This window comes from Penicillium longicatenatum (genome assembly GCF_028827895.1).
Source record: "Penicillium longicatenatum strain IBT 33135 chromosome Unknown contig_6_segment0_segment0, whole genome shotgun sequence".
Classification (NCBI taxonomy): Eukaryota; Fungi; Ascomycota; class Eurotiomycetes; order Eurotiales; family Aspergillaceae; genus Penicillium; species Penicillium longicatenatum.
In genome coordinates this window covers 3963848-3976093 of record NW_026643123.1, presented here as the reverse complement: position 1 = coordinate 3976093, position 12246 = coordinate 3963848, and the positions used below count along the sequence as shown (strand labels likewise).

General features: G+C 48.8%; 4 protein-coding genes across 4 annotated transcripts; 1 reads left to right on the top strand and 3 right to left on the bottom strand.

Annotated features, from left to right (window-relative positions):
* Nucleotides 1-321: 321 nt before the first annotated feature.
* N7484_009682 (uncharacterized protein) lies at nt 322-1424 on the bottom strand (the record flags this gene model as incomplete). The annotated part of the gene is made up of 3 exons (XM_057120069.1): nt 322-540; nt 610-872; nt 941-1424. 3 exons carry the CDS (start codon nt 1422-1424, stop codon nt 322-324), a joined length of 966 nt encoding a protein of 321 aa, XP_056969624.1.
* Nucleotides 1425-2016: 592 nt separating this feature from the next.
* N7484_009681 (sulfite reductase (NADPH) subunit beta) lies at nt 2017-6763 on the bottom strand (the record flags this gene model as incomplete). Its single annotated transcript, XM_057120068.1, has 4 exons — nt 2017-2043; nt 2099-6463; nt 6525-6664; nt 6733-6763. 4 exons carry the CDS (start codon nt 6761-6763, stop codon nt 2017-2019), a joined length of 4563 nt encoding a protein of 1520 aa, XP_056969623.1.
* A 1828-nt stretch (nt 6764-8591) lies between these two features.
* On the top strand, nt 8592-9265 carry N7484_009680 (uncharacterized protein; the record flags this gene model as incomplete). Its single annotated transcript, XM_057120067.1, has 3 exons — nt 8592-8622; nt 8757-8764; nt 8816-9265. 3 exons carry the CDS (start codon nt 8592-8594, stop codon nt 9263-9265), a joined length of 489 nt encoding a protein of 162 aa, XP_056969622.1.
* A 1200-nt stretch (nt 9266-10465) lies between these two features.
* Nucleotides 10466-11568, bottom strand: N7484_009679 (inositol phosphorylceramide synthase regulatory subunit KEI1; the record flags this gene model as incomplete). Its single annotated transcript, XM_057120066.1, has 2 exons — nt 10466-11455; nt 11527-11568. The coding sequence occupies 2 exons, from the start codon at nt 11566-11568 to the stop codon at nt 10466-10468; spliced, it is 1032 nt and encodes a 343-aa protein (XP_056969621.1).
* Between the last annotated feature and the right edge of the window lie 678 nt (nt 11569-12246).

Here is a 12246-nt window from a genome sequence, read left to right as displayed (position 1 = left end):
ATCAGATTGCGAGCGCGTGATTGCACGTGACTGTTCCTGGTTTCTGCCGGTGCTGATTGGCGGATCGCTCTAAAGGTGGCAAACATAGAAAGTCGATCGGGTATTTGATAACGTGAGTTATGACTACCTACATGGCAGACATTTTATTAATTGACATCCATGGTGGAAGGTCTATAGTGGGCCATTGATACCTGTAGCATCGCTTAGTGCCTAAATCGAACTATGCAAAGATCACAAAAAGAGTTGTTAATGAATTAAGATAACCATCTTCATTATTGGCATTGTCTAGAGAACTATTTGTTTCCATCGCGACCAGAAAGCTCAGCTCTCCTCATCCTCGCTCAAAGAGGAGCCCTCTTTTTGTTTCTGTCGGTTTTGCTTCATAGCCCACCCCGTCATCTCGGGGTGTGCAGGGTCAATCCGGGGCGCACTCATGCCATCAAGATAAGTCTCGCTGTTAATGACAGATTCAAGCTGAGGTAGTTCCTCTGGGTTCTGGTTTATCATGTAGTTTTCATACGTGTACCAGGACTCTTCAGTCTGCAATTTTGTTAAGTTAGATATGGTTTCACTGTAAAGTCTGAAGAAGCCGTCAAACCGGAGACATACCTCTGCATCCACCCAGTCTAGGGTCTTCCATTTTTCTTCTTGCATTCTCTTGAGCAAATCTAAATTGCCAACAAGCATGGCACCGCCATCTTCTGCGCCCTTGACTTTCACGTCGATCGCACGGGCTTCGGGCTCCGCACGCTCTTCTTCATCTTTCTTGCCCTTTGCTCCCCTTGCCTTGGGCAACTCATCCAAGGCATCTATGTGGTGAAGCTGAGGATGTAATTGAACGACTGCGGTGACGGGTGAAAGGTGCAGGTTTTCTAAGGATAATCGTTAGGTGTTTGCTTCGCTCATAGTCCAATGATCCGGAGCGGAAAGATAAACATACTTCCTTTGAAAGTACCCAGCATATGAACAGGATCTCCCTCCTCTGGAGGCTTTATCCGTCCGCCAAGAGCTTGTGTCCTAACCACCGAACTCCCGTCCATCACCTTCTTCTTATCAAACACTTCAACATCCGCTCCTTCGTTCTTGACTCTGACAGCCCCTCCTGTAGCCATGCTTCCACCACTGAAGCCACCAGACATACCGAAGGAGCCCCCATCACGGGCAGAGCGGCTCTTCTTCATGGCCTCACCATATTTAAGACCCTTCTCCATATCATAGGTGACGCGAGTGTTGATTGGGACATCGATTTCGACAAGGCCTGTGTTGGGTTTCATTCGAAGCTCAACTGGCTTCTGACCCTTTCGCTCATTATAAGGTTTATTCTGGGGGCGGTCGATGTACTGGAAGACGTAGCGAGAGATTTCGGAGTCAGTAAGGAAGACATCGTATGAAGAAACGACCGGGTCGTCTTCAAGGGAACCCATTGTGGTAGGATGAAATGGGTATCAGGTTCAATAAGAATAAATTGTTTCAGATGAGAGCTCATTCAAAGTCATAAACTTCTGAGCGACATGCCTCGTCGGAAGTGTTGCGGTCACTTTTTTTCTCTTATACGGATTTATCGATTTGATAAGCGGGGCGGTGGTGGCAGAAAATACGAAGCTTCACTCACCGCCAAAAACACTCCACCTACAGATCACGTGCACACCCACACTCTATAAGTGATCTGGAGGGATGGAATTTGGAGCAGGACTTGAACATTACACTATATCTGATGAATTTGAAACAATATGTTCTCAAGAATATTGGGTATACCATACCTCCAGCAAAACGAAAAATATTCGGTATTGAGTGTTCATTTGCACGTAGCATCCTTGGACACATGACAGATATGTAGAAATCAAAACCAACCAAGGTTTTTGCACGAGCGGAATCATTCGTTCGCCAAAGAGAAATGCTCTAGATACAAGTAAGGATATAGGCACGAAATTATTGCAACAAAAAACAAGACATTTTAGTTTTCTAATGGCAGTCATAAACACGTCGGATATTTTATACTGAAAGCTGCTCCAGTATTCACTCCTCTTCCTCGTCTTCGGCGACCTGTATATAATGTTAGATTTGACAGTTCAATGCGGAGGAAGAGGTTTCAACTTACGCCCTCGTGGAAGTTTCGTCCATCAGTGGTCGCCTTGATGACACCGGCGCGGATACACCAGTCACCGAAACGCTCGGGGGTCTCGCCATCGGTGTTGCGCTCCTTAGAGTACCGAGAGAAAAGATCCTTCATGATCTCAAGGATCTCATCCTCTTTAATGGAGGAGCGATAACGCTTGTTTAGACGCTGGCCGTGGTAGCCACCACCCAGGTACATATTGTAAGCGCCGTATGCCTTACCAACGAAGGCGACCTCAGCAAGCCACGGGCGAGCACAACCGTTGGGGCAACCAGTCATGCGCATGACAATACTATCCCGAGCCAGGCCATTCTTCTCAAGAGTATCCTCAAGCTTGGAGATGAGGACGGGTAGGTAACGCTCAGACTCGGCCATAGCCAGACCGCAAGTAGGGAAGGCGACACAGGCCGAGGAAGACAGACGCAATCCAGAGAAAGCGGTGTTGTCGAGCTTGTACTTAGCCATGGTCTCCTTGATCAGGGGCAGATCCTCATCGGTGATGTTTGACAGGATCAAGTGCTGGTTACCAGTGAGACGGAATTCTCCCTTGCCAAGAGAAGCGATGGCATGAAGACCAGTACGCATCTTGAAGTCGGCAGTATCCTCAATACGGCCGTTCTCAATGAAGAAGGTGAAGTGGTTCAAGCCCTTCTCGTCCTTCAGCCAGCCGAAGGTATCGACGTTCGAATCGAACTTGAATTCACGGGGCTCGCCGAAGCGCAAGCCCTCGGGCATCAGAGCCTCAACCATACCCTTGAAGACTTCGACACCCAAGTCGTCAATGGTGTACTTCATACGGGCGTGCTTACGGTTCTTGCGGTCACCGTTGTCACGCTGCACGAGCATGATCTTCTCACAAGCAATGTGGATCTGGTCCTTGGGGATGTAACCAAACATGCGACCGATCTGGGGGTAGGTCTTGGTGTTGTTGTGGGTGGAACCCATACCACCACCAGCCAGAACGTTGAAACCCTCGAGGTGTCCATCGGCGCCCTTGATGGCAATCAAACCAATATCGTGGGCATACACATCAGTGTCGTTGTGGGGAGGAATGGCAATGGTGATCTTGAACTTGCGGGGCAAGTAGGTGGGGCCGTAGAGAGGCTCGTGGTCAACAACGGCATCTCCAGCGACTTGGATCTTGTTGTCGGCCTCATCCTTGAGCCAAATCTCGTGGTAAGCAGTGGTGGAAGGGAGAAGGTGTTCACTAATCTTCTTGGACCAGACCCAGGTCTCACGGTGGAACTCGGAGAGCTCGGGGAGAGAACTGCACATGACGTTTCGGTTCACATCACCGCAAGCAGCAATAGTGTCCATCAAAGACGCGTTGATTGCACGCATAGCACCGCGGAGTTTGCTCTTGATGACACCGTGGAACTGGAAGGTCTGTCGAGTGGTGAGCTTCATGGTCTCGTTACCATGCGAGCTACTGATGGCATCCATCTGCAGCCACTGCTTGGGAGTGGCAACACCACCAGGGAGACGGCAACGAATCATGAAGCTGTAAGCGGGCTCAAGACCCTGAGCCTTGCGCTCCTCACGAATATCACGGTCATCCTGCATGTAAGTACCGTGGAACTTGGTAAGCTGCTGATCACTAGCGGAAATAGCACCGGTGGTCTGATCCAGGAGACCCTCAGCGATGGTACCACGCAGGTAGTTGGACTGAATCTTCATGTCCTCATTGGTCAAAGGAGCGGGTTCCTCGGGGAGACCCTCGACCTTATCAACACCCAAGGCTTGCCACAGACGGGGTTCCCACTCGGAGTAGCCAGTCTGGTAAGCATCCGGGTCTTGATCGTCACCAAGACCAAGATCGGTAAGCTTGCGACCACCCAAGAAAGAAACACGGGCATCAAGGTCCTTGGCAGGCTTGTTGTAGTAGATGCGGTCCTCCTTACGCGGCCAGTAGTGGCTGTCACCAAGACCGAAGACGGAGTAGTTGATGGAAGACAAATCAAGGTCGCCAGAGTTCTTGACGTGTTCCCACAGAGTACGACCATTGACAGGGAATTCACCCTGACCAGCAGTGCTGGAAATGAACACAACATTCTCCTCTGTGGACAGATCCTCAATGGGGTACTCGTCCATGGCCATAACCATAGTCTTCAGGCCACGAGCACGACCGCGGTTACCAAGACGCTTGGCAATGTTCTGGGCGTTTCCACCGTCAGAAGCAAACAGGATGGTCAGAGGAGCACCAAAGAGGCCATCCAGAAGCTTCTCGTATGAGTCCTTAGCCTTGCGCTTCTGCAGAGCTCGGACCTCGGTACCGTAAGATTCGGAAAGAACAGATGAGTACTTAGGCTTGCTGTTCATAAGCTGGGTAAGCTGGTTGTCACGGCGAAGGAACTCCTCCAGCTCCCGCTTGATGCGCTCCGAATCCAAAGAGAATCTGTTCTCCTCGTTGTCGGGGTTCCAACGGTAAAGAGGCCAGTAGCCAAGCTCAACAGCCTTCTTAGTCTCCTGCAGAACAGTGAGGGCAGAGTCATTCTCCTGGTTGTAGGGCAGGTAGGCAACGACGACGGAAGGACCCTTGAACTGCTCAGCCTCGGCCATGGCCTGGAGAACCTGAGTGTAAGAGCTGTACACAGCAGTGGATGCGACGTAGGCATTGCCAAAATTCATGGCATAGAGACCAATATCCTTCTTGCGGCGGGTAGGGTCAGCGGCAGAACGCTCGGAGTAGGGTTGCGAGTCGATGATCAGCATGTTAACATTGGCGCCGGAGGCGAGAACGTGGTGAACACCAGAGTTTCCAAGATCGTAGGCCCAGGCATCGGAACCAATGAGCCATTGAGACTCATCGTAGAAGAGCTTCTTAGACTGGAGAAGCTGACGGGACAGCTGAGAACCATCGTTGGAAAGGCGAGAGATAACATCCGGGGCAATTTTGTTGGCCTTAGCACTATCGCTGGCGCTCAGAGCCCAGCGAGACAGCCAGGTCTTAGGGGTATCAGTGGCGAAGGTGGTAGACTTGGATGCCTCCTCAACCTCTTTGATGAAGCGAGTGCGGTGCTCCTTGCGCGCGATCAGAGATCCAAATCCATATTCGGGGCTGGCGGCAATAGTAGATGAGATACCAGCATTCTTAGAATCAATCTGATTCGCAATGTAGAGACGCTCTCCAAAGAGCTGGTTCAAAATCTTAAGGTAAGCATTCTCAATGTGAGGCTGCTCAAGAGCAGGCTGGGGAGCGGGGGCCTTGGAGCTTCCAATATCCAAGTTTTGAATGGGAGAGGGAGCGTTGAGGTTCTGAACAATTCCACGGAGGGCCTGGACGGCGGTAGAGGGCTCCACATATCCAAGACGGTATCCAACGATCTTCAGGTTGGATGGGGTCAGGCTCGAAAGGAGGTCCATGAATGATGGTCCCCACTTAGTGGTCTTGCGAACTTGCTCCAGAACAGCAATCTTTTCGATGGAGGAGGGAATCGAGTTCACGATCTGACCTCCAACCCAGGGCCGGTAGACACGAGCAGTGATGAGACCAATATTCTCGAGATCGCTGTTACCGCTAGCGTTGGCGAGAGCATCCGCGAAGACACCGGTAGAGCCAAAGGCAAAAATGGCGGACTTGGCCTCCACAGATCCAGTGTACTCAATGGCGTGGTAAGTGCGACCAACCTCCTTGGAGAGAGCATTCCAGATCTGAGCGGTCCACTCAAAGATATCAGCGGCACTGACCGGGCGAACGCTGGCGGTCTCCACGGTAGTAGCAGTTGAGCTGGGTGCTTCGCTTCCTGCGCTGCTTTCACGTCGCGATGAGCCAACAGAGGAGTTTGCAACGCTTGCATTCAACGGGGTCTGGGCTTGGGAAGCCACAGGCAGGCTGGACGAAGCATCACCCTGTGCGGCAGTAATTTCCACTGCCTCGGAAACAGTGGCCACACGACCGGAATCAACGTACAGGGTATCGGCTTCCGAAGTGCTGTGGGAAGCAACATTACCACCCAGATTAAGAATATTCTTAACCACCTCGTTATCCTCAACAGGAATAGCGGTGTCCTTGGCGGAGTTGGCCGGGTCAAAGAAGTGAATCACACCCTTTCCGGACTTCTGAGCCAATGCATGTGCTGTCAGAGCAATATCCTGAGCCTCCTGCACAGTCTCGGAGTGGAGGAATGTGAATCCGCATTGCCGGATAGAGCTAATGACGGAGTAATCAGGGGATGGAGAGGATTCCAGAGCGACATGGATGACGACTGGGTAGCTGGCAAGGCGATACAGGTGAGGGACGGAGGTGATCAGAATAGAAGAACCGGTCACAACCGAGACAGTCTCGCCTTTCTGCAAAGGGTAGAAAGCGGAAAGCAGAGGGTCTTCGTTGAAACGCACAGCTTGCACCTGTTAAGATTTTTAGTTGGATGTCCTTACAGCCACCATGTTCTATCCGATATAGACTGACCTCAGGAGTACCCCTTGACAGCAGGCTAGCAGTCTTATTAGATTTTAAGGACTTCAAGGACTTGGAGAACAACGAGTCCGTCTGCAGGGAAGGTTGAACAGAGAGAACAACGTCACTAGCCAGGTAGGCGATTCTCGCCACTAATATAAACCACCCAAATTAGTACTTGAACATGCGATTGAATAAAAGTATTCGTCTCCGAACGTACCGGCTTCCCCAGCAGTTTGGATAGACGCCATGGTTGATAATTGCTGTGGCACAGCAGAAGGTGGGATGGGAAAATCGCTCGCGATCTTGGCTTATCGGCGCATGCAGCGATCTCCCTTGCAGGTCCACCCAGGAAGCACAGAAACGAGATAGAAGGAATGACACGATTGATTCCCCTCGTTCACTGGATTTATCCAACAAATATAAAAAGGAAAAAAAAAGTCCCAGGGCTCGGTTTTCTTCGCGGCAACCAGTCAGTTCTCCGCCATCGGGGTTAGATCAGCAACATGCTGATTGGTGCACGATCACGACATCAATGCAAACCCATACTTTAAGGTATGCAAACTTACCGCTTTAGGCGATAGTGCGGGGGACTCGTGACCCAGGGCGAGCACGTCAGCGTCGGCATTTGCCCGCGCAGGCTCTTCATTGAAAGGCTATAGTGCAGCTGTATACAATCAGATCCCGATTGACATGGCATATTAATCATCGTTGGCTGTATAGCAAAATTTGAGTACCCACATACTAAGATTTATACGTACAGTAGTTAAGATGTTCTATACCCCGAAGTCATGATTTGCTCGAATATGCGCTTTGTAGCTATGCTACTCACCGCAATCCGCATTACTTTCGGGGTGCCAATAGTAATGCGGTTATTACCGATTGAACTCTCGGTCGAGAGCTAGTGCATGTTTACAAATCAAATGCGGTAACTAATTATTCGCCTTTATTGCTGAATTACCCTTCAGCAAAGAAACTGTTGTCATGATTGAACTAGTTCCTGATAATAATAGGGGTTAATTCTAATTGAAAACTGATCCCGTTTTTATCATGCAATGGCAAGACCCCCCCCACCAAGGAGGTGGGACCACACAGTGACCAGTAAGAAATGAAGCCCGCATGCAATTGTCATAGATATTTGAGTTGTGTAAGACAAAAACAAAACAAAAAAAAACCACTCCCAATGATTGATTGTGTCATTCAGAATGATATACTGTAAGCATAGATTCCGCGCTGTGAGCGAGTGTTGAGGTGATGTTGCCAAAAAAGAAAACTGGATTTGAAAAAAAAAAAAAAAAAAAAAAAATGATCTGCGCAGGGTTCGAACCTGCGATCTTCCGTGTGTAAGACGGATGCGCTAACCACTACGCCAGCAGATCATGATGATGACTTATATCGAGTAATACTAAATCTAGATCTATTAGAATTTATCTCGAAATGGGTAGTAGTATCTATTCTTTCAGCGTCTGCTCATGCGTATGTTCATGCGTATACGGCCCTATACGGAACTGATAGATCACATTGGTAACCTCAAAATCCAAACATACAGTATAAAGCAAATTAGGGACTCGACCCAGGTATCCATACTATCCAAGACAGCATCCCGGTCTGTTCACATTTACGTACATTCATCAGGAATATATTCCATATTCTACCTAGGCAATCATTGGTCTTGGTACCCCTTTTTCTATATCCAAAACATACCTAGGCAGCCAAGATTTTAAGAATTAGATGTGTAAATAAGGTCTGCATGATAATGCCCGACAGCCTCAATAGCCCCTTTTCTGACAGGTCCTTTCCATCTTTGTGCTACAGACTGCCCAATGGATGCCCGATATCAGAAATTTGTTTCTCCGAAAATAGACCGGGTGGGACGATTGGGCTTGGAAAGAATGATCTGTGTAGAGCGCGAGATTGTGGCTTGGAACTAAGATCATCGCTTTGTCGCTTTGCGCGTGATGTGTTCAGGGGGATCAACGGCAGGTTCTTTGTGTGATGAAACCCCTCTGAGCTTGACCAGTTTAAAACCGCAATGTTCTGCCCATTTGAATTCCATCAATCAAATTCTTCTTGTACACCATGTCTATCAATCGATTCTTCTATCTTTATGGTGAGTTCTTTATTCCTTTTTTATCCCTTCTCGTATATCTTTAATTGATGTTTGGGGTTATAGTTGTCAGCGAAGGGGTACCGGGTCCGCGGGGTTGAATGCTTGCCTTGATGATATTTCAGAGTTATAGCAAGATTCCAAGGTATGTACACTCAAAAGAGATATCCTTTTGAATTATCTAACATGGATTCAGATGTTTGCGGTCCAGTTGGACGCCGCGGGCATTTACCTCGTCGGTACACCGACAGAACAATTCCACCTATCCTTCGAAGAAATGATGGCTTTCAATGCAGGCATAATCGGCCTTCTGGAGTACGGCGTCACTTGGAAGGTATTAAAAGGAGTCATAAGCCGAATAAGACATCGGTTATGGAATCGAGCTGGAACAGCCCTGGAGACACAACCTGCACTGTGGATTGACAGCTCGGGGCCTGTGCTATATGAGGTCCGTCATGGACTGGAATCAATTCTTGTAACTCCACAAGACTTGGAGTCTTCTCGGTTTGGGAAGGCTATCAAAACATACTGGGATATGGGAATGAATGGGCCTAGCACGCGATCCACCATACAGATGCTGCTTGAAGCATTTTTGATTGGTCTTTGGAGGAATATGCTGCGCAAGCTGAAGAAACTACAGTTCTGATGGGAGTTATGCATGTATTCACACTACCTGACGTCTGCCTCGGTTGGGTTGTTAGAAAGAAGCTTTGTTTAAAGCAAGAGAAAGCAGGGTAGTGAACCTTGAAGATATCAGAACTTTCGTACATTTATAAGCAACCGAATAATGCCAGAGCATTGTAAGATTCACAGCTTGGAAGTCAGAAAGGGTTTGAGGTTCCGGCCGACTGGTGGCCACTTGTAGATTAAGGGTTGTTCCAATGCTGGTAGCCCTGAGCGGTTCCACTAAATAATTACTTAAAAATGCAGCGGATTATGTATTGCTATTTACATTTACGATGAGTGATAACCTTCCAACCGAGATTCACGAACACAATTTCAAGTAATGTATCAAACTTGCCTTTGGGAGTCTTGCAACATTCACAGTGGCCCGCTACCTCATCTGAAATCGATAGATCATCTCCGTATTCCAATCAGGGTGAGCAACAGAGGGATACAATTCATTGAAACGTTGGAAGTAGACGACGGATATATATCGGAACACCAGTCTCGCAAGAATCAAGGTTGTATAAAGATCATTATAAGGTATTCATGAAATGCATGCATGTATATAAGTTGTGTACAATGATGAGATCTGCCAGACCTTGGCCTACCCGGCGTCAACGTTATAGACCCACCCCCATATGAAGTCAATGTACATCTCCAGACGCCAAAGAAGATGAGATGCACATCGAGAGCTAGCAACGCTCGATTTCATTCAAATCCACACCAACTCCTCGGTACCAAAAACGCCTTTAGATAATTCGATAACATAGATACCAGACGCCGAGTAAAGAGCCAGTAGGTGCGCAATATGATGTCCAATTCCTCAACGGGATTTGAGTCAAGAGTCGTTTGTTCGTATACATTTGTCATGATTTTGTCATGGTTTTGTGAAAGTCTAAGCTTTGTGACACGTGTGCGCCCGAGCGCGAAGCGTTAGCGAGCGCTGCTTTGATTCAATTGTTGAGCGAAACGATGGTACGAACACAAGGGCCCGGATGGATTGTGTTCTTCGGTGTCGCACTGGAGGAAAAAACTTGGTTTGCCCCAAGAAAAGGGTATCGTAGGTTGACCATTGTTGCCTGCGGAGGGAAATATGGGGTCCAGTTTCAAAGTGACAGGTGATGTGATGAAACCTCAGGGGAAAAATCAGAGTGTGATGGGAAGTGGGGGCCGTGGTCAATTATCGCGATTCGGACCAGTCCTGCATTTTAACATTAACCCCAGGGTGCTCAGGGATGGATTGTTGAATAACGCCGGAGCGGATAATTGACTGAGATGGTTGGGGAGGACCAGTGCCGGATCGGCGTCTTCGCTCTCGCTCCAAAGGACCGGGTAGCTCATTGTTGTTTTGGGAACGGGCACGGAACTTCTGGCCAAGGTTACCCAACCAGTTACCCTCTTCCTCCTCACCGAGCCAGTAGCTGTGGCCGATACCAACCATGATACGGCCCAGCTTACCCTTCCACCCCTGGCCATCAGGGCTGTAAGGTGTGAATGGTTCACGGTCGATGTCTGCCACACTGGCGATCGAGACATTGCGGCTGTGGGTGGGAAGTTGGGTGTGTCGAGGGACTGCAATCCAAAGACGCAGCGTCTGGCGGGCAAATGCAAGCATCACCAGGACGAAATAGACGCGCACGGCCCACAGAAGTGAGATGAAAACGATGCTCTGGAAGCTCTCGGGCTGGGCAACAACATTGCTCAAATGGTCGGCGGCTCGGGGTGGGTGGGGGATAAAGTTGTTGCCCTCCTGCGTGTGCTGGATCTCGACGTAGGCGGCATCGTACTTGGGGCTGGTGAAGCCGGCGGTCTCCGCGATCGTTTCGCTGCCTGGTCCAGAGGACTTGCCACTATCGTAACCCTGCGACACCACAAGGAACCAAGTCACTCCAAAGGCGGCAGTGTAGGCAGCATTGATCAAACTGTCAATGAGGTAAAGCCAGGCGAGCGCAAGACACTCCAGAGGGGACTGTTTTCGGATGTGCGGGAACAGGATGGCAGTGATGGCGAGGGCGACGAGCGAGTACAAGTACATGGACAGTTGTACGGGCGACAAGTGGTAGCCGGTCAAAAGGGCGAGGAGGCCATAGAGGCCACTGATTTTATTCAAGAGTAGCGACAGGGTAATCAATGACGCGCCTGTCTCGAGGCTCATAACATAGAGAAATGACTGTGGTCACGAGATGATTAGCTCCGGAGGCAACGGATAAGGCAGAATTCACGATCGCAGGGGGCGCTCACCTCTGGCCGCGGAATGCGGAGGAGACGGGATGAGAACCCCATCTTGAAAAGTATCGAAATCAAACAAAGATGTTTAAGGCCGATGGAAGGTGTATATAGTGAAGGGTGGAAAGTGGCGAAAAGAGAAAAGGATGAGATTATGGTACCGCAAGTGGCCCAGGGGCGCTATTTTCCGGGCGATCCGCATTTGCTGATCGATGCCCGATTGCGATCGGCTCCGGCAGTGCCTCGTTTATGCTCGTATTATTCTAGTTTGCTTTTAGTTCGAAAATTTTTCATTATTTTGTTCTATTTTTTTTTTAATCATCTTGACAAACATGGAATTCTGAAAATCTAACGTTCTAACGTTCAATACTCCTCGTCTTCGCGCTCACTATCTTTCTGCGTGATTTACCGATAGACTGTGTGCAATTTCAACGCCAGACAGCAATGCTTCGTCGCCAAACAACTTAGCCACTTCTTCCAGGGCAAGCCTTTGGAATCTAGAAAGGTAACTCATATAGAGGAGCTCCAAGTAAGGGAAGAATGATAAATACTAGGTATTATTTCATCCGACATTATCGCGGGAAAAGTTTCCGCGCAGTAAATGAAACAGATGGCATCCACGCAGGAGCTATAAAATGTAAAAAAAAAATAAAAAATTTAAAACTTTGAAGAGAAACAGCACTCCAAATGCATTGCTAACTCGATTAGAGATACCACTGGATTTGCCCACCGTGG